This window comes from Poeciliopsis prolifica, unplaced genomic scaffold, assembly GCF_027474105.1.
Source record: "Poeciliopsis prolifica strain line A6 unplaced genomic scaffold, Auburn_PproV2 SCAFFOLD001, whole genome shotgun sequence".
NCBI classification, from domain to species: domain Eukaryota; kingdom Metazoa; phylum Chordata; class Actinopteri; order Cyprinodontiformes; family Poeciliidae; genus Poeciliopsis; species Poeciliopsis prolifica.
In genome coordinates this window covers 22,063,231-22,089,269 of record NW_026562376.1, presented here as the reverse complement: position 1 = coordinate 22,089,269, position 26,039 = coordinate 22,063,231, and the positions used below count along the sequence as shown (strand labels likewise).

The following is a 26,039-nucleotide window of genomic DNA, read 5'->3' as shown; positions in this document are numbered from 1 at the left end:
ATCATCTGCTGCATTCGTTTCCTTCGGACGCTAAAGATGGAAGCCCTCTGTCCCAAGGGTCAAGACGACGTCAGCGGTGTCAGCCTGGATGTTGAGATAGTCCAGCTGAACCAAAATAGCACTCGTCTGAAACAGATTGTACACATCCTATGCCGTACACCCAGGAGGATCACTCAGGAATCTAAGGGAAATCTGAGTTGGGTGATGCATGTTTGCAGTCAGACAGTTGATGCAGACAGTTGCGGCGCTCTTGGGGCCCGACAACATGTTTCTGGAGGAGCACAGACTGATTTTTCATTAAGGCAGACTGAGGTTTGCTCCTGGAGGGAAAAGCAGAGGAGCGCTTCTCTCTACACAGACTCTGAATCCTAACACTGTCCTTTTCTTTTCTTTTATAGACATCTGCTGCCACTTTAAGGTATGATGCTTTTACCACGTGCCTCTTAAGGCCGCAAGACAGACTACTCTGACGTCTAGGCTTTTGCTTTAAGATTCAAAGTTGCTAGGGACACTTGGATGTTGTGGAAATAACGAAGAAAAGGACTCGAGAGATTCTTTGAACAACTGTAGTAAATGTGAGGCCAGGAAATTAGCAGTCCAAGTTATTTCTCGGCACACCAATCCCATAGTGAAACACGGTGGCAGCACCAAGCTGAGGGAATGTTTTCCTTAGGCAGAGGTGGTGAAGCCTCTTTTAGTTCAGAGCAGTGCGTTACGCGGCAATGCAGTGCCACAAACGCGAGTGAAAAGATTCGTGAGGAGACTCGACGTAATGAACTCGAAGGCAAAGTTAGCTCAACAGAAACACCGCGATGGACGTTTGGATAAAACGCCTACTTATTGCAACAATGGATAATCCTTTCACTGATGCATTTGGCAATTTATGGTTCACGTTTCTAAATTGCATTTAAATGGCTTCTTTCGAACCTTCCTGAATATAAAAAAGCTGGAAAACTGATGTTTGGTGTGAGACGGTAAAAGAATTTCTGCAGCAATTTTTTTTAAGACATAAATTTTCACATTTCAAGTTTACAAAGATGAATATAGTGATTAAACATATATATATATATATATATATATATATATATATATATATATATATATATATATATATTATATACACACACACACACACACATTTATGTTCTCAGATGACGATCTGCCTTTCTATGATATGAACATGACTCTCTAAGGAGGAGAAAATGGGGTGGACAGTATTTTAGTATTTATAAAGAAGGAGCTATGGACCCCTCTGCCCCCTTCTTCGGGGCACCACCGCCTCTAGGCCACACTTTTCAGATTCTTACTTGGAGAATTTCCAGAAAACTGTGGGTTTTTTTTTTTTTTTTTGTGCTTCACATTTGTCCACGATGTTATGGTGGCTTGTCACATAAAGCCCAATAAAAGTTGTGGTTGATTTCCTGAAGTTTTTAGAAAGCATTCTAGATTTGAAAGGGGCCAGATGTCTCCCTACGAAGTTGGAACAGACTAAACTCAGCTTCCAGACTTCTTCGGCCTTCTGTTTCTTCCTCGGATCCGTTTCGGCCATCTTGGGAGAGAAGTCGCCAACCGGTCCCGGGTATCAACTGAAGGGGGAAAAAAGGCTTTTTGAGAGGTTCGTACACCAGTTTGTACATACCTCATCCCTCCCACCTCCTCCTCTCGCAAATCCGGGTGCTCCGGAGAAAGTGCGCGGTTAGCTGGCGTCGCCTGAAGGGTTTCTGGAACTTTCTCCAATTTCCAGATGACCCAATTTCAGTTGAACTTGGGTGTTTGAACCTCTTTTTTTATAAGCCCCCCCCAAAAAAAAAAAAATGAAAACACACTTCAACTTAATTGGTCTGAAAACGCTTTCTAACTCAGTTATCAACACTCTTTAATTCCCGCGGTGATTTAAGCGCCAGGTTTGGATCTCATTCGCTGCTGCGCGAGCCCCGTTTCAGGGGAGAGAAACCTTTTGATGACGGCTCCCTTTTTTGGAGGAGGTTTGGCGCGCGCCGCGAAAGGTGACGTCACCGCCAGTCCCACCCTGGCCTCGGAAGTGTCTGGATTTTCTTCACCTTCCCCGCGACGTCGAGTCACCTTTTGGTTGAAACGGAGCGTCGCCGTTGTCGTCGGCGCCGTCCGCCCTCATTCACCTTTCCTGTTCGGAGCATCTGGAGCACATTAAAGCCGAGGTGGGTGGAGGAGAGCTGGGGAGGGGGTATTTAGTCTCCCACCTGAACGTACTGTACCAGGCCTGCGAGCTGCAGCTCGGCATTCCTGTGAAGCGCCTCCCAAGAATCGGCTCGGCAGGAGAGCTTGACTCATTCAAGGACATTTTTAATAAAACGTTACTGGACTGAAGGACTTCAGTCTGTTGAAAAAAATAAAATAACATTAAAACGCTGAAAGTTTTTAGCCTGGTACATGTGCCTTGCTAGAATTTTGCCCTTTCCCCCCCAAACACTCAAAAAAGATGCAGAAAGTGAAAAGTGCCATTATTCCAAAGTTGTTTACTATCCTGAAGTATATTTTGAGTGTGTAATTCATCCTGCCATCGATCCTTTTCCACACGCGTTGCTACGCTTTGTAGTTTTTCACATTGCCGTCCATTGCGACAGCAGTCTTTTTGGATTTTAATGAGATTTTATGACGTTAACTATAAGTAATGACATGGATGTAATAGTTTTCTTTCTGACAGCCTTTAGCTGCATGGATGAAACGTCGTTTCGGCAGCTTGCGTGCCAGCTTTGTACTTCTAGACTGCAGCGTTTGCCACCTGGTTCTAGTGAACAACCTTTCAGTTGAACTTGGGTCTGAACTTTAACCGGGCGATTGTTTTTTTTAGCCAAACTACACACAGCTGGACTCTATTTAGTAAATTAGGTAACTTCTGAGGGCGGTCGGACACATTATTTCACTGTCGAGAAGGAAAATGAAACGGGATGGGACAAAAATGCACTTTTTGATTTGTCATGCAGAAAACATTGAATTTGTGGTACGGGAAGTGACAAAAGAAGCACGACAAGTCACCGTTTTAGGAGGCAGACATGGAGCTCATATGAATAAAGTTCTCTCTGGGATATTTATGGCTATTGTGATCTAATAATCTATCGATTTGTCTAGGCCTGGAGCCACAGAGTCCTGTAAATCAATGTGTGTCAAAACAAATAACAGAAAAAATAAAAACACAACACCGGCCTCTCCTAACACACCTCTCTCCCCGCCGGCCCTCGGGAGGCAGGACGGTCACATGCTTCCTCAAGCGTCGTCTTTTGTTACCACATCTGCGTCTCAGCATGCAAACTCCCACAAACAAAACGGCTCTCGTCCACCAAACAGTGTCCCGTTGTCACAGATCTGATTTGCAGTGTGGAAACAAAAGCAAACAGCAACAAAACTGGCCCACTAGATTTGACACGCCGAGTCGCTTTCTCAATCCCTTCAGAAAGTGGTCCTGGTTGGTCACTTGTCTCAAGTGCCAATGAAACGCGTTGACGTTTGTGGCTGCGCTGTGACAAGATGTACAGAAATTTGTCAACTGGACAAGTCAGGCAAGAACTAAATTGACACCAGAAGTGGCTGGAGTAGCCAAAGATTGGACTCAAGTAGGAATAGCAGTACCCAAATGTAGCCGTTTCAGAAATGACTCAAGCAAGGATAAAGTATTCAGTAAAACAACTAAAATATCAAAACGTGAATTATTTAATAATTAAAAATTACACCGTCAGACTGACCAAAATATACATTTGTGTGGATATTTTATCCTCGAAATAATTTAGTTATTTTAAGGATAATTAAACTTTAATCTATGGGGACATCAGAAGAAATTCAATCCCCAACTCTGGCTGACATTTCTGATTATATTAAAACTTAAACGTCAAACTGAAAACCACCATCTGTTACCTCAAAACCGCCAAAGAGGCATGCGGCTCCCGCAGCCATAAGTCAGCCTTCAGACGGATTCTGGCTTTTTGTTGGCACACATTCGTACTTGGTGTTTGGTGTCCTTCTTTGTGGAATGTTTTTTTTTTTTTTTTTCCCGCAATGCCCTCTTTATATTTTCCTCAGAGAGGAGCAGATACAATTACAAAACCAGAGAGCAAAATTGAACTGCACCACCAAAGCCAGTGGTCTGGTGGAAAATCTCTTTGCTCACATGGACGAAATACAGCGACATCAGCCACTTTGTTCCTTGTCTCCTTTTTTGAAGGAAAAACAAATATCTTTAAAAACAAAAAAAGACAGGATATAGTTACAATTTTGGAAGGCACCAGCACTTAAATTTCCCTTTTTAAATTGAGAAATTAATAAGTCACTTTTTGTGTTTTCTCAATGAAGACTCATTAAGTCTTCATTAAACTGTTGCACCAACAGTACTTCAGTTTAACTCGGTGTTTTCAGAGGAATGTAACAAACATTTTTGGACTAAAACGAGGCTTCATCCACCTGGTCCGGTTTAGGGCTGGATTCTTTTGAGGAGTTTGGAGGAGGCGGGAACAAACAACCAAACAGAACTCTGCTCAGCGCAGGGCATTCTGGGTAAACGCACCCCAAACAAACAGAACGTAGCATGAATGGGACCGATAATACGGCGACGGTGTATTAGGGCCATTTTAGATAGATAACAAATTTCTGTTAAAAAACATCATTCTGGATTAATCAAAATAAATAAATAAATAAAAAATTCTGAGTTTGGAAAGTCAAAACATTTGCCAGAAAAAACTCTGGATTTTTGAGAGTCACAGAAATGTTATAGAAAAAAAAGAAAATATCTGAGTTTTTGTTTAGCAGAAATTGGCAACTTTTTTCTATGTACTGTGATCCCTGCACACAGTCGTACAAAGACAAAAGAGATCTCCAAAACCTGTTCTTTTTTTACATTTTGTGAAGAAGAAAGTCGCGCTCGAGACGTATGCGGAGGTTGTGTTTGGGTTGTGCTGTGTGACAGTGAAGCTGAAAATGTAACCAGTTTCACAATTTTGATCCCCAGTGACCTCAGTCGTTCAACCTCTTGTCTTATTTGACCAAAACCTTTTTCCCCAAGTTTCCCCATGTTCAAAAGTTCAATGAACCTCGAAGGTGTGAATGTTGGAGCCGACGGTCAATGCGTTCAGCGAGTCCATTTTGATGCTGACCGGCTAACTGGCCGTGGATACTGGTCTTCTAACCTGTTCCAGTTTACAATTGCCTGAACCATTGTTGGTTTTCAAACATCCTAGGACATTTTCTTTCATCTAAAGCTTGACTCAGACAGTTGAAGGTCGAACATAACTAGGGAGTTCTAACAACAAAACCTCTGGAAGAGCCCCAGGCCTCAATCTGTTTTAAAGTTTATAGACTATGCATAAATGTTTGGTCGGTACCAGGAAACCAAGCAATTAAAATGTGCTTTGCCATCTGTGCCGAGAACAGAGGTCAAAATACCCAACCATAATTAAACCAGGAGGCAGCATGTTGCTATATTTAAGCGTTTGCTTCAACTGCGCTACTAAAAACCAAAGGTTAATAATATCACTTGGTGATGATTTTATTACGGTTATGACAAACACCCTCCATCTAAAGCTGACAGGTTATGCGGTTGGAAGTTGGAAATGGAGCTCATGTGGAGCAGACACTGCATGTAAATATGCTACAACTCTTTCTTTAAACTTGAAAACAACCAGCTGTTTGGGCTGAAAGAAGATTTCTCATCGAAAATTCAGTGAAGACACAGATTCCTCCCGTTGTATAACAATATTGTTAGGCAAAAGACGAGTTTAGCCATTTTAAGGTCAGTTTAAGTATGTTGTATTCCAACTGGGATCATCAAATTGGAACGTCTTTGATTTGAATCGGCCCATGTGGCCGTATTATACTGGTTCGACATGTTTATATACGCTTCTAAAAGTTTTGGGTCGACCATCAAATGATCAGATCACGTTCATGGCCACAGGTGTATAAAATCCAGTACAGCTTGAGTCGAGACCAGTGTCCTCTACATTTACGATTCATGTGCTTTGGCAATCTATTAAGTGAGTTTGGACGAGCAGCTCCCAGGCGGAAATCACTTACCTGATGGCATTGTGTCAACCGTACAGATTGTTGCTGGGGGCGGTGCGACGTTGTCTTTCAGGAGTTAGTTCCAGTGAAAGGAACTATCATTGCTTTGCCTTACCAAGACATTTTGGATCATTTCATATCCCCAATTTTGGCTCCGTTCCTGTTTCGACATGAAGGCCAATCATGAATTGGAGACATGAGAGTGGTGTGGAAGAACCTGACTGGCACGTTCAGAGAAGTGACTAAAAGATGTCCAACATCATTGTCTGACCTCAGAAATGCTCCCAAGTAAGACTGCTGAAACATTCATAAAGTGCACATTCCTACATAAACGTTGTGGGACGTTTTCCCAGAACTGAGCCGCTAAGGCCGATAAATCAAGAGAAAACAAATAATTTTGTTTCTGCTCTCCTTTTCAGATTTCACACAATGAGCAGCAAACATAAACTAGTTCATTTCAAAGTGTTAGATAAGCCATGAAACACTTACGTTGTGACTTGAACCGTGGAACCATGCCTGCATGGCATTAAATATTACAGCTGAATAAATATTTTGGTAATTGGGGGGCTTGAAGAAGTTCAGAGAATCATTATTTTTGTAATAGAGCAAAAGTCCCGCAGGTCTTTCAGATGTGTATAATCATGACATAATGGAAGCTTAAGATAAAAAACACACAAACTATAGTAATATCTCTTTATTGTACAAACATGAGAGCACTACCATTTCTTTCATCCAGCACATAAGACAGTGTGTCCCTTTCACTCTCTACACTGTTTCCATGACGTAATTTCAAATTGCTGCTACATATAAAGTTATACATTTGTTTTTCTCCCCTGTGTAGCAGGGAGTTAAGCACAGCTTTTGACTCATCTTAAGACTTCAGCCTCACAACGTAAAACAAACCCATGACTACGACCATGAAAAAGACATGTGCAAACTTGTCCAGACACACTAAGCTCATACCAACAATTCCCCCCTGGGGTACACAAGAAGAAAATGCTAAACTCACAAAATATTATGAAAAAGCAAAGTTTCCCCAAAGGCACAAACTGAAAGAAAGCTACTGAAAATCGACTGCAGTCGTCCCAAAGCGAGTCGAGGCCTTAGTGACATGAAAGTTGAAGCAGCCAAGACCTGAGCAGGATGCGCTCTCAGCAAAGTCAAGCTAACATTCCTCGATACTGAGCAGAAAAAGAAAATCCAGATCATTCAACGGCCGGTGTAAAAAATATATATGTGTGCCATTATGTTTGATTCTTTTCATCTTTTTGGTTTAAATATAAAGCCTGAATTGATCCTGGAAAAGAGTTACCATGACTAGCTTAGAACATATTGGCTACGAAAAATATGTCATTTTTTAAATTAACCTAAAAGTTGTTTGCAAAATAAAAAAAATCATAATCACTTCAAAAACGTCTTTATTACATTGTGCACATGCGGGGGCGGCCATTTTTAACATGCGGTATGCCTGGCAGAGGAGCTGGAGCTAACACTGTTAGCTGGAGCTAAAAAACCAGCGCAAACTCTAGCTTTTTCAGCCGAATCTCTCCTCATCCTCGTTTCTTCTTGTCTTTTCTCCATTGCCTTCTGTTTAATCGCGCTTCACTTCAAGCTGAAACAGAACGCAACGTCATTTATAGCACAAAATGACTGTCGGAGCTGGCGCCATCTACTCAGAATGCGTTGCGGAGTGAAGATTTCTCATCGAAAATTCAGTGAAGACACAGATTCCTCCCGTCGTATAATAATATTGTTAGGCAAAAGACGAGTTTAGCCATTTTAAGGTAAGTTTAAAATGGCTAAACTCAATGCGACGTCCGCATGTCAATATTTAATTTAAATTTGTAAGAACTAAGCAGATTTTAAAAAAAGCTACTGTATTGTTTTTCTCTGTGAAATAAAAGTCTATCGGTACAACTATTCACGGATCGCTTTAAGAGAAGAAAAGCACAGGGCCTTCTTTATGGCTTTATTTATGTGTATCCCTATCTAACCTGTACTTTTCATTTTCATTGTCATAAACAACAAATTATATAAAATATACTGACTTTGCCTATTTGAAGTGTATTTTAGATATAAAAAAGTAGGTCTTTTTAAAAACGTTTCTTTGAATCCATCAGAGTGAATTAATGGCTGGCTTTGTGCATCGCTTCAGTAACTACCGGGTTTTCTTTTCCGCCTATACAGCACCCTGATATATGAAAAAAAGGGAGTCAAAATGTGTTCTTTTCTTCTTGACGTTTTGGCATGTGGAGTGAGTCTGGAGTGTTCAAAGGCCGTCGTACATGCGCAGGGTGCGCTCCAGTTGCTGGACGACACGCTGGTAAAAGGCTATCTGCTCCCTGAGGTAGGCTTGCATCATGTCTTTGAAGTCCACCTCTCGTTGCTGATGGAAGTGGCTCATTTCTGCCTGGAGGGCGAAGCCCACAGTCCGGCAGCGTTTCCTGATCCCGTCTGCTTCGTCTTGGTCCATCTTCCCCTCGTCGCTCATCCGCTGGCTCTCCTTCACCTTGGCGAAGGCGCCTGCATGGAGACACGGGAAACGCAGCGTTACACTTTCACGTCAGTTCAGTAGAATTAAGATGATTTTACTTCACAGCATTTTTCTAAGGATGTTCTTTTTTAAAGAACTGTGGCTTCAGCTACAAAAGCTAACGACACGCAGCAAAGCATTTGCTCCTGGTGTTGTCAAGTAAACAGATTTAACAACTTAGGGTTGATGAAGTCCCCTGACGATGTTCAACTCGCCTTGCTTCCAAGACAAGTTTGGAAGCAAGACAAGTCGCCCCTAAACTAATCCAGTGTAGCATATCAGTTCTGGAGTCCAGACCCTCTGGACCACATGTGTCAAACTCAAAGCCCGGGTCCAAATCTGGCCTGCCATAGCTTTTAATGTGGCCCTCTAGACTCCAAATTATGTCAATAAGTCCCTCCAGTTTTTCACAAATCTGCAAAATTCAAATTTTTTTCAGATTTTACTGCAAATTTTTGTCAAAATTGGCCAAAAAAAAGGGACAATTTTCTCAAAAATTGGTCAGGTGGCCAATTTTTTTTTTTGAATGCTGCCTCAGCCTTATTAGATGTTGATAAAAAGTCACATTTAATATCACACATTAGCGCAAATGTCGTAAAAATTTCCTCACAAACATTTCTAAATTAGCGGCACAAAATGTGTGCAAAACAAACAACAACAAAAAACCCCACAGAGACAATCACAAAATCCTCTCTGGGTTGATCAGTTTCACTTTGAGAAACAATTATCGAACGCTGAAACAAACAGCTTCTTATTGATATCATATCTGGCCCCAGGTGAAAATGAGTTCGACGCCCCTGCTCTAAACGAAGCGAAGCGTAGAACAATGAGCCAACTTTGTACTGCAGCTGAAAATGTATAAACCAATCAATAAACGCCTACGTGGGGCCGTAACCCTCCACACTTCTGTAGGTAGAACGCCAAGCACACCGTCTCGTCCTGTTTTACTGCATACCAACCATCTTGCTTCAGTGGAATGAGGACAAGTTCAAACCACATCCGCCCACACTGCCATGAAGTCACTTTCCTTGAGCAGAACATGGCAGCCCAGTGGCACGTCGCCATGAAGCTTTACAGATTAGTGAGTCTGTCCTAGTTGCGCATTTGGAAACACACTTTCGAATTTAGATTCGCTCAATCGGGCTCTGTGGAGGTAAGCAGAGGCGGTCTAGTCTGGATGAACTGGGGGACGGGGGGCAGAGAGGGGGGCCGTCTTAAAACGATCCCGTCGCTCTCGCATCCGTAAGCTGAATCTGTGAAGTCATGCAACGCTACATTTTGTGTGGAATGCCTGGCACAAGGGTGGGAAAGCATGAACAGCACTCGCAGCCTTTCCAGTAGAGGAGGAGGAGATATGTGTGTGTGTGTGTGTGTGTGTGTGTGTGTGTGGACTGTGCAGTCTGTGGCGCTGACCTACATTTGTGTGTTCTGCCTTTCACATGAGACGAGAATGAGTTTTAACAGAGAGCACGTCTGGGAAACATAAAGAAAAAGCACTCCTGACTGGAAAGAAGAAAGAGAGAGAAAGAGAGAGAGAATGATGCGAGGAGGAAGATGACCTGATGTGGTATCCAACTGAAGCTAAACGTCGTCTGAGGAAGACAGTTTCTGCTTGATGGTAAAACGTCGGCGTCCTTTCAGCAAAACTCGAGTTAAAATCTCACAAGCTTTGACTTCAACCAGCAAAACAAACTTTGTTATTTTTTCCCGGAGAATAGAAAGCAAATTCTGGCTAATCAGAGTTTCAATCCGGATCCAGCAACCGCAACCTGAAAGGGTCTAACATCTGGAGTCTTCAAATCCAGGCCTTGTGGGCCGGAGTCCTGCAACCCTTCAACTTGTTCCTGGTCCAGCACTCCTGGAACAGATTGCTGAATTATCTCCTCAGTATGCAGTGCAGTTCTCTTGAGTCCTGCTATTCAGATCATTATTTGTCTCAGGTGTGCTGAAGCAGAGACGCGTCTAAAAGTTGACCACTATCGATGCTGTGGATCTCCTATAGTCAGAAAATACACAAATCAATTCCTAATTAATTAGCTGAGGCTTGACAAACAAACCTGCTAAACAATCTCAGCTAGCAAATTAGCAAACAATTCTTAATTAATTAGCTAATCTGTTCCCAATTAATTAAGGATGAATTTTAGCAAATCTGCTCTAGTTTTATGTCTCTGGTCTGTTTTGGTGACAGTGATTGAAGAGAACATTTTTTTTTCCTTTATTCATTTTAAGAATTTTTTGGCTCTAGTGGCCTTTATGTGGTATCAATCTGACAGGATTGCTGCCATGATCTGTTATCTGTTATCCAAGTTGCGGGAAAAACAAAGTTTATCGATGCGATTGTCAGCATGATTCTATAGTCTGTTCCAGATCATCAACAAGCACTGAAACCTTCACATTGTAAGGCAATCTCAAAGCAAATCTGTGTAGCAGGAACGAAAAATGTGCAAAACTGCTGCTAATGATCAATGACTGAACGTTTGAGACGTCATCAGGGGTCTCGCTATAGAAGCCAGCAGTAAAAACGCCTGACAGTGCTGATCCAGCCTCCATATTCTTACAGCTAATGTTGCGACCTGAGCAGAACCGAACTGAGAAATCTTGGATAACTAAGAAAGACGTCCCAGTATGTCAGAGGAGCTGAGGGGAGGAAAATAGTTGGGATTATGTAGGATTACAGTCCTGTGGCTGACCGACTTCCAAGATTCCCACAGTCCTCTCTGGGCCAGAGGTCACAGCAGAGCAGCTACAGGAAGCGCTCTGAAAACCAATGCGTCTTTTCATCCTTTTGTCCCATAAACAAAATCTAGCAGTGAAATGTCCCTTTAAATTCCACTTATGTGTTTACAATCCAGACTGAGGTTACGGTCCACTTGTACCTGAGCGTTGGTGCTGACAGCCTTTTCCCCACCGATTCCCCCGGTGGCTGATTTCCAGCTGAGTCGTTATTTTTCTCCTCAGACAGCAGATTCCTCACAAATCCACTTTCAGGTCAATTGTGTCTATTTTAGCTCTATTTCATTTGGTTTCCTGTCCCAGTTTATAAAAATCACTCCTTCCTGTTGAGTATTTTTAAAATCTTAACAGCCAGAAAAAACCAAAAAAAAAAACCAAACAGCTCCTCTCTAGACAAGAATGAGCTGTGACTACAGCGCCTTGCAAAAGTATTTATATGCCTTAAACATTTTCACGCTTTGTCACACGATGACGTCGGTGTGTTTTGTGAAGCTTTTATGTGGCATACCAACACGATTCAGCGCATAAAGTAGTGGCTTTTAGGTTTTCTTAAAAAAAAATAATAATAAAATTTTTAAATTAAATGAGGTGTGTGGACTAAATTGAGCCCAATAAAGATTTTGAGAAGTTAAAGTTGGCGAGCGCAGAAAAACAAAGCTACAGCTCCGGCGGATAATCACCAAGCTGCTGCTGCCATTTTCAAATCACATTTTGAAATTGCGCAACGCTTTTAGTTCCCAGAAGCCGAGGGGAGAAAAATACCTTAAGAATGACGACATGGTTATGATCTCTTAAGATAATATTTAGTAGTGCATGAACCAGTTGACTGAAACAGACTTTGGATACGGAATATTTTCCACATTGGTAATATTTAAGTACAAAAAAGAAAAGCAACAACAAAAGCGTAGACCATTTGAGGGGTTGGAGGGGATAAAAAGCCATTTGGATTTTGCACAACCAGAGTGACTCATGAGCGTATATAAAATAAACCAATCCGGGAATAGGCCTCGTACACTTCAAACATCGAAAAGGCCTAACGTGACTGAGTAAGATTAGTGACTGTTATTCTCATTGCACACACAAGTAAACATTTGAAAGGGAGTACAAATGAGGCTTGCTGCCACAAAAAAACACTCCCGACCAGTAAAAGCAAAGGGCTCCGAGTGCGTCCATGTCGAGCGCTGCTGGGAACTGATAACATGTCGTTCTTTGTCATTTCGCAAGTAAGGCAAATAAAGCGAGACAAAATGGAAAGGCACATGCGTATGTCAGAACGAGACGGTCTGCCTTTAGAGATCGTGGGGTTTTCTCTGACCGTGATCGCACGCTAATCCGCAGGGTTTGCATGCGTTTTCCCCGCTCCCGATTCAAAACAATGGATTTCCTCAGCAGCTTGCAGACGCCTGTTATTTACCCACCAAACTGAGCCAGGTGTTGTGTTCATTCAGGGAAACATCTAAAACGTGCCTGGTAGATCTGTACGTCACCGCTGACTGGGGAGTTAATGTCATGACACATAATAATAATAATAAATCACAAACAATAGCTAATTCAGTATTATTTACATTACATTCCTGTGAAATAAACACAGAAGATTTTTCTTAATGGGATTTAGAAATCATAACTCTATTTCCTGATACTAAAGTTTTCTCATAAACTTTGAGGCCTTGGAGCATTCACCTGGCCATAATGCAACTGGGGTGTTGTTGTTCAGAAGTGATCGACAGTGTGTTAACGTGCTAAAAAAAATCAAATTAGATCAAAGTTTTGTTGCATGTTGAATACGATAAAGAATTCCCCTTCCGTTACACTTTTTGTTCAAATTAGCATGAAATTGAGGGAAAAAAGGATGTAAAATGTATTATCCATAATCCCCTGCTGTTAGCTATGTATAAGGGGAAATATTTGAAATGCAAGTTTGTTCTACAAAGAAAGAGGAAATTCTATACATGTCTAAATAACAGCTAATTATTATGGGCAAACATGACCAGAAACTGTCTTGTTGACAAGGTAGCTATTGAGACAATGACAATCAGCAGATTCGCAGCCATAAGACAGAGCAAGCTGCAGTTTAATATTTTCAAAAAGGTGTTTGTTCAAAAAGCTATTTAGCTTTGTTTTGCATCAGAAGAATGTACTTTCCTCTCGATTGTTAGTCTGAGGTTTATGTCAGCCACACTCCAAACATTCCCAGCGTTCACACGAACCCCGATAAGTTGCTTCAAAATAAGCCTTTGGTTAAACGCTCGCAGTTTGCAACAATATTACATGTACGTCTAAGTCACAAAGAACTGTCAGACCACAGCTTTGAGTAATGTACCGTCTACGTCTTTAATTAGCAGTTAGAAGTTCCACTTGGTAACCCAGGGGGCCAAATCTAGCGTGCCACTTTATTGGGTACACTGGTTCAATTGGCAGTAAAAAGAAAAATGGCAAATCAGGTACTTTGCACAGCAGCAACTCCGCATTTATTGAAAACAACATTCTGAAGGTCAAACCGAGCACCAGAATGGGAAGGAGATTTGGTTTAGCTAACTTTGGATGTGGTAAGGCGGTTAGTGCCCAATCGACTGGTATAGTCATTTCAGCCACTGTGGAACCTATGAGATTTTCACAAGCAGCAACATCAGTCTCAGAAAATAAAACACATCGTCAGACCTTGAAGCGGATAGGCCACGGCAGACGAACCCCAAACTGGGGGCCAATCAGGAAGCGTAGGCTGCAGTTCACACAGGCTCAGCCATCTCTGGAGATTATATAACGTCTTCAGTCTGAGACTTCTTCAGATTCTCTGTAATGCAGATTGCTGCTACTGGAGATTCCTCTTGCCTACAGCCATCAGCATCTATTACAACTCTTAGAAGGAAATTGTATACAGAAACATTTGTTTTCTATTGGGATTGAGTACTGGTGTTGACCAACAAATGCCCATCTTTCAACACCAGAGTGTACCAATCTCCTGAAGACTACTTCCATTAGCATAACGCACCATGTCACCAACAATCAAAGCTCTGATTTCCAGAACATGATGATGAATATACTGTGTTCTAGCAGCTGCTTCAAACTTTAGATCACAATCCAATGATTTTAGCAATTATAGGATTTCTCTTTTGTCATTGGTAAAAGACCCCAAGCCATTTCTTAAGCACTGGACCTGCACGTTTGGTTACATTTACCCAAAATGCCTTGCGCAATGATCCGCTTCCTGCTTTTGGAGCGGTTTCCGGTCTAAAAAGCCGACCGAGACCGAGGTACGTAGGTGGACCAGAGTTTTCAAGAGTTTGATTACACAGTCACACCTCCGTAAACAAAGCAGACATTCTAGGCAAAGAAACTGGAGTTCGATTAAATCGGACCAAACAGAACTGGTATGAATCCACCCAGAGTGTGCCTGAATAAAGTTCACTGAACTTATTCAGTGTGAAAAGCTGCCAGTACAAAACGTGCCCAAACAAGCAAAGTTTATGCAGCAGCTTTTGACTGATCCATTTGATTTACAGGTTGCATTTTATTTTATTTTTTTTTGCTTTGAGAAAAAAACAAAAAGAAAAACGACCTCTGTTAAGATACATACCTACTGTATCTTAACAGTACATCATAAATAAACATAGGTTGTTACAATATATCGCCTTAGTCCTGTAACTTGAACTTTGAAACATTTTCTGAGGTAAGGAGATCAGCAGACAATAGAGAAGAGGGAGAAAAAAAAGCCAATACATGAATCATAATATGCGAAAGAGATTAAGCGAAAGAGGAAAGCTTAAGAAGGGAAAAGAACAGGGGAAAAAACACAAGAGGCTTCAAGAATGCACTTTGGGGTCAAAAGGACTCTGCAATCTCTGCCAGAGTATAAAGCAGCCCTTAAAAGCCTTTTGGGGGGGGGAGGAAACACAAAAAAATCTGCTGACTAAGCTTTAAGTTGTATCATTTAGCTGCTAAGGACATAAACATATAAAGCAGAGCTGCAGTTCCAGAGCTATTTCTGCTACAAACAGTGAAACAGTAAGGACAAAAACAAACGCCTTCTGGTGGTGACGGACGGAAAGCAGAGCCGCACGAGCTTACAAGTGACCAGAAGTATTGAGTCCGACTTGCCACGTTCCTGCGGACTTTACTCCCCAACGTTGTTGACCGTTGAGGAGGTCAGAGAGACACGACGAGCACCCAAAAAAAGCTGCGGAGCTCATATCTCTAACTTCTTAATTAAAGTCATGAACAGACGTTCAACAGATGTTACAGGGTTTTTTTTTTTCTAATTCGTATACTTTGAATCTACACACACGCTACAGAATCAATCGGTCCCCCACGTGCCAGACATCAGCGCCATCGTGATATTTGCCAGGAGGGATACGCTCAGATATGCTTCACAAATCCACAGTTATTCATCATCGCTGACAGCCCTCGTGTTTATCCCGACGTTTCCTCACCGCCAAAGTGATTCTTTTCGCTGGGAGATCAAAAGTTGCTCAAGCACATTTTGGATTTCCAAGCTGCTCCTGGGGATTTATTGTTTGTTTGTTTTATTTTCGGTCTGCTATTCAAACTTGGTCCACATTCAAATATATCCACCCCCCAAAAAGCAAAATCAATTGTCTGACGCCATCACGCATCGAACAAAAGAACTCTGAACACTCAAACTCAGTTCTGCGCCGTTTGGTAGAGATCTGTGAGTTCAGATGTCCTCAAATCCCCTCCGAGGGAAACATAGTCTGCCATTACATCAACTCTTTTGTTATAGAGCAGATGTTCCTGTCTGTAAAGTTATGTAGTGTTGCAATGGCAGCCAGAGATAATTAACGGAGTTGCAAATGTTCCTGTGATAAATGATCTTAGGTCAATCGAAGTAATATCTTTCCGTCTACCCATCTTAACAGAAATAAAAACTTGCTCAATTTCACGAGGGGATACTTCTGTCTCGATGGCGACCGCAACCAATATGATGGCATCTCTATAACGATGGCTTTAGCTAGTAAGTAATCAGGGGGTTTTGTTCTTGTCTGTTTCTGGGGTTTTGTTACACCTGAAGTCTAAACTCTGCTAGAAGATAAGATAATTGTTGCAAAAGATAATTTAAATGACAGATTTTTTTTTTTCCTCCTCAAGGCCTTAAATGGATCAAAACTTTATACGCCGTCATCAACCTCAAGCTCTTTGGCGCACCTTGTTGTGTGTTTCATAAAACGCTCAGCCGGTGACCAGTAATCTGCCGACTTCGTGTTTGATTGACGGTCACCTGACCGTCAATCCAAATATCTTTAAAACAACGCTCTTCGCTGAGGAAGTTGGCACTGAGTGACGATCATGATTTAGCTATTGGCGTCGACGAGGAGATTAAAGCTTAAGAAGCACCAGAGGAGCTCCAGGAAGCCGATATGCGTCACAGCAAAGTCGGCCAGTGTCAGCTTTGAAAATGTTGGCAGTCGTTTGGAAGTTTTCCATTGAAAGTGATGGTCTGTTTGCTGTCCAGCAGCAGCTGCGCGCATTTCTCACCGTCCCATCACTGGCACTGACATTCCTCACTTACAGAGGATGCTGAAGGCTGTTTACGGTGGCAGATCTGCATTCAGTTTGTCCTGAACCTCATCCTGTGTGACTGCCTGGACTTGCCTTTCACACCTGGCGTGACGTTACCTCTTACCAAAGAGACTTTGATTGATCGCAGAAATACTTCTTCCGGCTGCCACAAAGTGACAATAACATCTTTGAATAAGCAAGCGATCAAAAATCTGAGCTCAAAATCCTGATCAATGTCTATGAAGGACATGTGCCATGATCTATAAATCACATCATTCCTTTATTTTCTATAGCATTCAAAACGCCATCTTATCAAGAAACCTGCAGAATATGTTATGCTGCCTATTAGTTTCCACAAATGATTTTGAGTGAGTTATAGTAAAAGAAGCAATGGCTGTCGGCCAGGAAAAGACTAATTAGACCATCTGATTGTACTATAATTTATAGATCATACATTTATCTAATCAGACAAATATTTAGCTACTTTGGTCTGAAAGGTTGACAGAAGCTGTTTCCATTGACCATGTAATTGCACAATTTGGGAGTTTGAAAACACATTTGCTTAACGGCAATTTAAAAAGAAAACGCAAGAAAAACTTAATTTTTTATTTAAAACAAACTTTTGGCACTAGGATGAGTTTTGTGAAAATCGGTTTGTTTCACAAAAACTGCAATGGAAACACGTTCATATCACACAAGTCACACGGTCAACAAGCAGACGTGGCCACACAGAACAATGGCGACATGAAGTGGTTAGAGGGTGGAGTGTGACAACAAACAAACTCGCGTATGATTTTAATTGGGTTTCTTATTTAATGGAAACATCACAATTGCATAACTGAGGGGTTTTTTTCTACATTAGTGGAATATTGACAAAGTTTTGCACATATTTATAATAGGAACGTAGTTAAAGTCGCTAAATGACAAAACGTTGCCAGTGTAATTGTCACTTTTTCCATCAATGTTAGGGAATTATTGCCTTAATACAAGCTCCTATAGCTTGATCAAAAGCTAATTTTATGTCACTATGTATTATTTCTAGTACACTAAGAGTTTTGCACGAGTGACTAGACAGAAATACTTGGTAAGATTTAGTATTTTTGCTGTGATTTCTAGACTTTTTGTCACGTTGGTTGAAATTGGATATTTTTAAAATACTCAAGGGTGAAAGAATAAGTACATATTTTAAAAACAAAATACCTAACGTTTATTTTTGTCTTAGCTGCCAATCAATAAATCGAGAGGTAATGGGGTGGATTTGTTTTGAAGGTAATGGATGTATAAACCAAGGTAGAGTTAAAACTTTTCAGGCAAATTTCCCTTATTAGAAGAAAGGCATCCAGATAAAAACAAAATATCTTTTGTGTTTGATGAATAAAAAAAATAATAATAATAAGGAAAGATAGGAAAAATAAGAGCATTCTTGGAAAAAGAATTTGGGTCACTCTTTCTTTTTTTTTTTTAAATGCTTTCTACTTGACAGCATTTTCCACGTCCAATAAACTAACCAAAAGCAGATTTGGGTTCACCAAAGTCTGCTTTCAAGTGAAAGTCACCGGGTAGAGAGGTTATCCTGTTGGAGGTGAATTTAAAACGGATGCAAACAGCATGGTTATTAGACAGAAAAACACACCTAACATTTTCCACTATTAGAAAATCAGTCAGGTGTTCAGGGGGGCCAGGTTACCGGTGGCCCCAAGGCCACACCACACAAACATCCGACGTAGCCACACTCTGATCAGAGCATGAACAACACATGAAACTATCAGCACTCTGTTCTGTGGACAAACCTGTTTCACCGTGTGCCGACGCTTTTCAGTCAGGTTTTACTTTACAAGTAGGGAGAAGGCCACCGCTGAACAAGAACCGTTCAGGTCAGCCCACCCGGCAGTGGCGTGAGACGATTCAGCAAAATGTAACGTAAGCAGAAAAGCAATGGGCCGACAGCACCATTATGCTGTCATTAAAGCTGCAGTACGTAACCTTTACTAAAATTTTTTTTTTTTACATATTTGTTCAAACTCACCATTTTGTGACTGTCTGGCCTGAAAAAAAGTCAAATTACTCCAGCGATTACTATTGCAGTCTTCAAAAATGCAGAAAACACCCAGTGAGAGTCAGAAGGAGGGTCCTGGTGCTGTCAATCAAGCTCCTGTACGTACTGTTAAACATACTAATGATAGACAAACAACTCACAGTTTCACTAAAACCATTATCGGTGGCTATGCTAACTAGCCTCGGCATCTGCAAATATTTATAATGGAGAAGCGGTAGCGTAGCAGAGAGTACACAAACATGATTGGCAGCGCTAAGACCTGCCTCCTGGCTGAACTGAGGTACAAAATCTTTCACAGATTATCCGTCTCAAAATGTCACAACATAGTGACAGTTCCAACAAATATGGAAAGAAATATTTTTGAAAAAGGTGACATACTTTAATCTCTTTGCTGGCATCTCACAAACATTCTGAATGTACAGTTGCAGAAGCGACATGTACGTTAACAGGTCCGTCAGGGAGCACATCACCACGGTAAAAGCATCTGCAACCTGGCACTCAAAGCCACCGTCTTTAAAAATGCATCGGCTTAATGCCTTGCCAGACTTTCCCTGCAGAGCTGCAAATAAAAACAGAACAAAACGAGGTTTCTTCATCGTTTCCTTTCAACCCTTTTGCATCCACAGCAGCCAAACTGCGCCAGCCGCCTTAAATATAACTGTTTCCCAACAGAGTAGCTAAATTTGTCCGTTTTTCTGCTCATTGCAGCAGGAAGAGTTCAGATGTCTGATAAAGAGCTTCTGCTTTCACTGCCCTGGATAGTAGGTCACATGTCCGGAGACAGAGAGCCAGTCTGACCCCAACGACGGCGCTCAATAACTCCTAAGAGTCGCCGCTTCAAAGGCTGCACACCAACGAGGCAAACAATAAAACGGAGAGACCGTATCTCCTAGCCTGCAGGAACCAAGGCAAGGGAGATACGGTCTCTCCGTTGCTATCGTGGAACTTACAGGATGCTGGAAAATGCTAAAACAGGAAAGTAGAACAAGAGAGAGAGGGAAGAATTGCAGCAAAGGTCAGCAAGCTGGGAATTGAACCTGCGACCTCGAGGACTAAGGCCTCTTCATGTGGGTCGTGCTTAACCCTTGCGCCAGCACAGCACCCCAGCTGCTTTTCTTTGTAAACCACAGGGTAATGTCTGTATTTTAGATAGCTACATGGAGTTAAATGGGGAATTACATTATTCAGGATTAGAACCCGACACGCTCCAATTTGTACCTACGTTTACCGTCTACAATCTCGTTCCTTGATTTATCCTCCATTTTGATTCATGTTGATCAAATCTTTGTACATAAGATTATTTTTTCTGTTGTCTTTTATGTTTCCAGACACTTTTTTGGATTTACCTTTCCAGATTGCTTTTTCCAGCGATATTTTTAAACGTACATTGGTTTGAAGCATAATCTCTTGATTTTGGAGTATCCTAGACTATACATAGATTCTTCAAAGCAGTGAACTTCAGTCACTTTGATATTGTTTGTAAGATTTCCAATATATATATATGTACACAGTATATTATGTTTATAATATTGCCATCAATTGTTATTTGGATTTCAATTCATATGGTTAAAATATCAAAAAAGCGCCCACTTTTGTTGTAGTTTTCAAGTTTATATTACTATGAATGTTATGCCTTTTTGCTGTTTGACATTTACACAAGTTAATGTTGCAAAACAACTACAGTGTAAAAAGAGTGACTGCTTCTTTAGTTTTCACACAAACACTCAGCATTTTCCAAGCTGTGATGACGGCAACCAACCTTGTTGCAAATGCTTGGTTCATTTTAAGACAAATAAGTGCATTTCTGGGGTGGTTTTTTTCCCCCATCCTTGCAAAACAAACACTCTGTGATTTAACCTCCTTTTTCAATTCGTCACAGGCGACTGCGGTGAAAACAGCAGTAACCACCGTCAGTGGGAAACATTCCCCGGACCGGGCCGACTCTGACAGGAATGCAGCGACATGTGGGCAAGGCATTCTGCGTTCAGACGAGGACGGAGCATCGTCGGGATTTACGAGTGAGCAGTCAGAAAAGAGGGAGCGCACCGTCACCGTTCACTCGACCTGACGCAGGACGTGAAGGCTCCAGACGTGCCGTGACAGAACCACCGAAACGTTCCCGAAACCATACCCCGACTGCTCCGATTACATCTGGCGCGACCGCACAAAAGATAACGCCGCACCGTCTCGGGCGTTCTCACACGGTCACAGATCGCAGAGCGTAGGAGCACGGTTTGTTCTGCTGGTGTGATTCCTCAGAGCGCTGCATCCGACACACAGCTGGGAAGCAGCAGATCCCCCTCCTTCGGAATACGATTCGGCCTGCTCGTTGTTTTTGTAACGTGTGGAAACCAGGCGGTTCTCTTGACCGTATTAAAAAAGTCTGGCTAACTTGTTGAAACGCATGCCATGAGAGTGAGTTCCTTCTCAAACTGAAAAAAGAAAAAGAAGCTGCTGTCAGGGTTTGCTGTTGTGCTGAGCCACATGTAAGAGATCCGATGTCCGCATTGACGACAGAGAAGGAAGAAAGACGATGGTGATGACCGGTGAACCCGAAAGTGCAGGCGAAATCTCAAGACACAAGATCCCAACAACAATAACTGTCGTGCAACAGGCTGTGGAGCTGTTGCCAACGTCACACTTCACCTGTCGAAATGAGCTTACGCAATTTGGCTTTATTAGGGGTATTTACGGTTTGAAGTAGAAAAGGAAGAAGTGCTTCATTTGCCATCGTCGAGTCGAATCATAAAAACATTTGAAGAACTTCCTTTCAAGTTGATTTTCGTTACACCACCATGGAGTCTGCGCCACTTTTGTATTGTTTGTGTGGCAGCATTGTGTTTACTTAGTAGCACTGCAAGAACCTAACATTTTACCAGGCATTTCTGTCCGGTTTCTAGTGCAAATATATCTAAATATAGACTCTAACTAACCTACAAGTACCTTTTAAGCAAGATACAGGAGCTTGTTTTAAGTTGATAATTTCTTTAACATTGATGAAAAAGTACTGGCAGACTATTTTACTTATAATATAGAGAAAGTATCCTATAAATTAAATAATTTACTAGTGGAACAATGACTTTTTTATCAATATTGAGGAATTATCTACTTAAAACAAGCTCCTGTATCTTTATGAAAAGGTTGCTTGTAAATTAATTTGTTTTATTTCTGAACCTCCGACGGCTCGTGGACGACGAGCGCTAAGACCGTGACTGAAATATGAATACATCCCATGTAGCTGTTTACCGCTGCCATGTTTTCTAATGAACAAGTTTATTCACGTGCGATTTTGAATTTAATTTCCTATCTGGTGGAAACACCACAATTGCAAAACTGTGTTTTGTCAACATCAGCAGAATATAGACAAAGACCTGAGCACATTCGTAACGGCAACACAGCTTGTGTTTCCCTGCGTTTGACGGACAATCCGCCCATGAAGCGCCCCGCCTCTTGAACAATGACTGCTGCAGACTGGCACCAGACCCCCTTGATGTGACCCCACAAGGAAAAGAAGGTGGATGGATGGTAGATCTGCTCCAGAACTTTTGCTATTCTACAATTCTGTTGTTTTTGTTTAACCTAAATGTACTTGGATCATCTTCAGCGGAAAATCCAACATATTAAGACTGATCAAACTTGAGCTACATCATTCTACACAGGAGAAGTACAACAGGCTGTCTGGCTGCAGTCTGCCATCCCCACATCTGCCTCTCACACAAAAACCCCTTGGAGGGCCTTTATTCTATGACAATGCAACGTTCTTAACCCTTCAGATCAGGACCTTTGGTTGTACTCAAAGGAGAGCTGCCTCTAACAATGGGATTAGACCTGGCAGAGGATCAAAGTACTGCAATTTTGGAGTTCAAGGCTCTCAGTCTACTGGAAATTTACATGCTCTGTTACTGAAACCAGAGCAAGTACCCAGTCAGACCGTTCCGAGGTGAGCGTCTGTGTGAAGGAGACAGCAGGAGAAAAGATGAAAAGAGTGAGCCAGATGTGAAGAGACCAAGCAGAGACTATAGAGAGGTTGAGAAAACAGGACAAAGAGACATAAAACGCACACTGATATTTTTTCTGGTGCTGCCCTAAACTGCCTTTTGTTTGCACTCACATTTATTGCCGCTGCCCAGCACAACATCCTAAAGCCACCCATGCAGCTTTCATTTTAGAAAGGATAACAGCAAGAAAGCTGCTCCCGTGGACCTCAGAGAAGTCGGGCACGGGAAGAAAGTAATAAGGAGCACACCGGAAAATGCCTAACTCCGTTTTGTGTGTTGTGAGTGTTGCCACAGCTGTGTCTGGTTCTGCAGAACACCAGTCACATCAAGGGGAGTTTTCTGGACTGGCATGGGGGTGGCGGGGAATCTCCCACCCATCCAGAGCCGCTGCTGGATGGGCACTCTGGTTTTAGACAGTACTTCATGTGCAGTTTTTACCTGGTGACTGTGGATTTGTTTGATTTTACCGTTACAGTTGATCCCATGGCTATCGGAGGGTCCGTATTTGCAGATTTCTATTTTGGAACGTAACTCCAACAAATTATTCACAGAGATCTCGCCTATCCTCAGAGTATTTCGTAGAGCATCTCTAAAACATTTTAAAGAAAATGCAGCTTGGGAAGCCAAAATAGCTGGACTGAATGCAACTTGATGTGCTATTGGACATATTTATTTTCTATTGATGACCAAAATTAACTGAATCGAAGCACCATGGTTTCTACAGAACACATCAAACAGGTCAAGGACTTCCTAATGGCAGCTACTTTATATATTATGAAGACTATTCGTCATTTTTAATTAAGTTTTCGCAGACATTGCAATTGCTTTTGGGGGAATCAGGTATGAAATAAATGGTTTTAGAAAACTGGAGGACCTACTGCATCATAATTGAATTGTGGGCATAAAGTTTGATATGTTAGCATAACGTCTGGAAAAACCAAGCCAACTGCATGATTCCTAAAATAAACTTCAGAAAATCTTTGGGAACAGAAAAAAATTGGCTTGCTGAAGAGTGAGTCAGTTTACTGTAATCACATTACTTGCTGTAATCACTTCTCCAGAACACTTTCTGGAGAACTCTCCAGGAAGTTGAAACTACTCTTTACCTTTCTGTAGATGAATGATGTCCGGGAAGTTGGCGAGCAGGCCTTGATAGAGCGAGAGTTTATCCAACATCTGGAAGAGGTCATACTTAGGTTGCTCTGCAAACATCTCTCCGATGTTTTCATAGGTGCGGCCAGTGTGGGAGATGGCATTGTTGAGGGCATCTGTCTTGTAGGGTGGGTCAAGTGTGAACGCCTGGCTAATGGACTGGAAGGCATTCCCAAGTCGCTGGAACTCCTTCCTGAACCCGCCCAGGTGCTTACGCACGAGCTCGGAGGCAACATGCGTGAGCTGCATCACACTGTCGTCCATTTTCTTGGCAAAGGTCTTGAAGTTGTCAACTCTCTCCTCGACGTCCTGAAGGTCCTGGTGCTCGTTGGGGATCTGAAGAGTCAGCATGAAATGGGCTCCCACCATTTCGTCCTTCTCTGCCCGCCTCTTACCCAGTTTCCACTGCTTATCATCAGCACAAATCAGAAAGTGCTCAAAGCCTTCATACTGCGAGAGGACCGGGTGGCTGGTCATGTGGTTCATCCACAGAATCAGTCGCCTCTTTCGCTTCTCGATAAAGTCCTCCTCGAACCGACCGGTGGCCTGCTTCTCAGGGAGGTGAGGCACAGAGATCACAGTGAACTTGTGCAGTAAACGGTTGTACAACCAGTCAAAGTGTTTGTATCGCCTGTACACTGGCCGGCCTATGTGGCTCGGTGTCACTCTGTATGATATGTAGGTCTTAATACCCTTGAACTTTGTCTGTTTGGTTGGGTCTTCAATAGAGCAGATGAATGGCCTGGGATTAGCCTTCCATTGAGGTCCCAGTGAACCCATCTCAATGGTGTACGACTCTGCAATCTTTGCCATCATGGGGACATCACCAAGCACAAACGCCTCCACGCCTGAGCGGACAAAGCTGGAAAATCTGTTCAAGTTTCTGCCCACCATGCTACCCTTCCTGCCGCTGGCCATGCTGTCTTGTCCGGAGACTGGTTTGTTCCGGTAATGCACGTTAGGATTATTCGATGGTGGGGCCTGAAAGATATGTCCGTTAGCTCCAGTAGTGCTAGTGTTAGTGTGATCAGCATCATCCACCACTGTGGATCTGTCGTCCCAGTCGTCCCAGTCATCGTAGTAGTCTTCGTCATAAATCTGTGCAGAATTAATGGATGTGTTTGGTGTAGACGGTAGATGGGGGGAGTCATTTCCTAAAGAGCCTGCCGGGCTTATGGAGCAGTCCGTCACGTTGGAGTCGGAGCGAGTGCGAATGATATTCACATAAGATTTAGGGAAGAGACCCCGCTCCCCTCGGCTGTTTTCCCCCAAGACCCAGCCATCCACCGAGTTCTCGTCAAAGATAACCACTTCCTCATTTTCCTGGATGTTGATCTCTTCCTTGTTTTCACTTAGAAAAGTGTAAATGGCAACACCTTTTACTGACATGTTGACACACAAGCGGCTCCCAAATCTTTAGCCTCTACATGCACATAATGCCTTGATTGGCACAGTCTACTTTATGCTGCATGGACACATATGACTACAGCCTACTGTAATACTGCAGAATCTGACTTGAGTAAAAATAATCTTCTAAAGCCTAGTTTCAAACAACACTATCTACTTTTGCTTTTTAAGTCTAAATCACATTTAAACATCATCAGCCCATTTAGGACTCTGCTCTTACTGCGTACCTTCAAGCTACAACTCCACAATATGCAAGCAACATATGTGTCTGCGTCAACATGAAAACAATATGACTGAAACCAAAACTGTTTTCATCCGAGTCCTCCTCCAACAACCCCGTGGATCAGCAGAATCCTCTCTGAGCTGCGCTTCCTGAACGTGATGTGCATTTATCGCTCCTGAGCTTCACCCGGGATCCTTGAAGCCTTCAGAGACAAACACGCTTTCAGGACAAAGTGGACAAACCCAGACGGATGAGTAATGGTCTCCTGGTGCATTCTCAGCCCGCACCGGATTCCCTCACACTCAAACTTGCTGCGTTTTCCTCGTAAACAGGTTCCTGCGCATCTCCGGCGAAAGCCCCGCAAAAGTTGTGAAAAGAGGGACGAGGACGGCCCGCTTT

The 26,039-nt window shown here is 42.3% G+C and overlaps 1 protein-coding gene across 1 annotated transcript; it reads right to left on the bottom strand.

Moving 5' to 3' along the window:
- Positions 1-6,703: 6,703 nt before the first annotated feature.
- On the bottom strand, positions 6,704-25,808 carry snx33 (sorting nexin 33). Its single transcript, XM_055027762.1, has 2 exons — positions 23,965-25,808; positions 6,704-8,547 (listed from the first exon to the last, which is right to left on the bottom strand). Exons 1-2 carry the CDS (start codon positions 25,397-25,399, stop codon positions 8,294-8,296), a joined length of 1,689 nt encoding a protein of 562 aa, XP_054883737.1. The 5' UTR covers positions 25,400-25,808; the 3' UTR covers positions 6,704-8,293.
- Between the last annotated feature and the right edge of the window lie 231 nt (positions 25,809-26,039).

What these genes read in the sequence shown, in the direction of transcription:
- snx33 (XM_055027762.1), bottom strand. Translation starts at nt 25,399, where the DNA reads ATGTCAGTAAAAGGTGTTGCCATTTACACTTTTCTAAGTGAAAACAAG. An exon ending in CATCATTCATCTACAGAAAG is followed by an intron (nt 8,548 to 23,964) that starts GTAAAGAGTAGT and finishes GTCTCCATGCAG; the next exon opens with GCGCCTTCGCCAAGGTGAAG.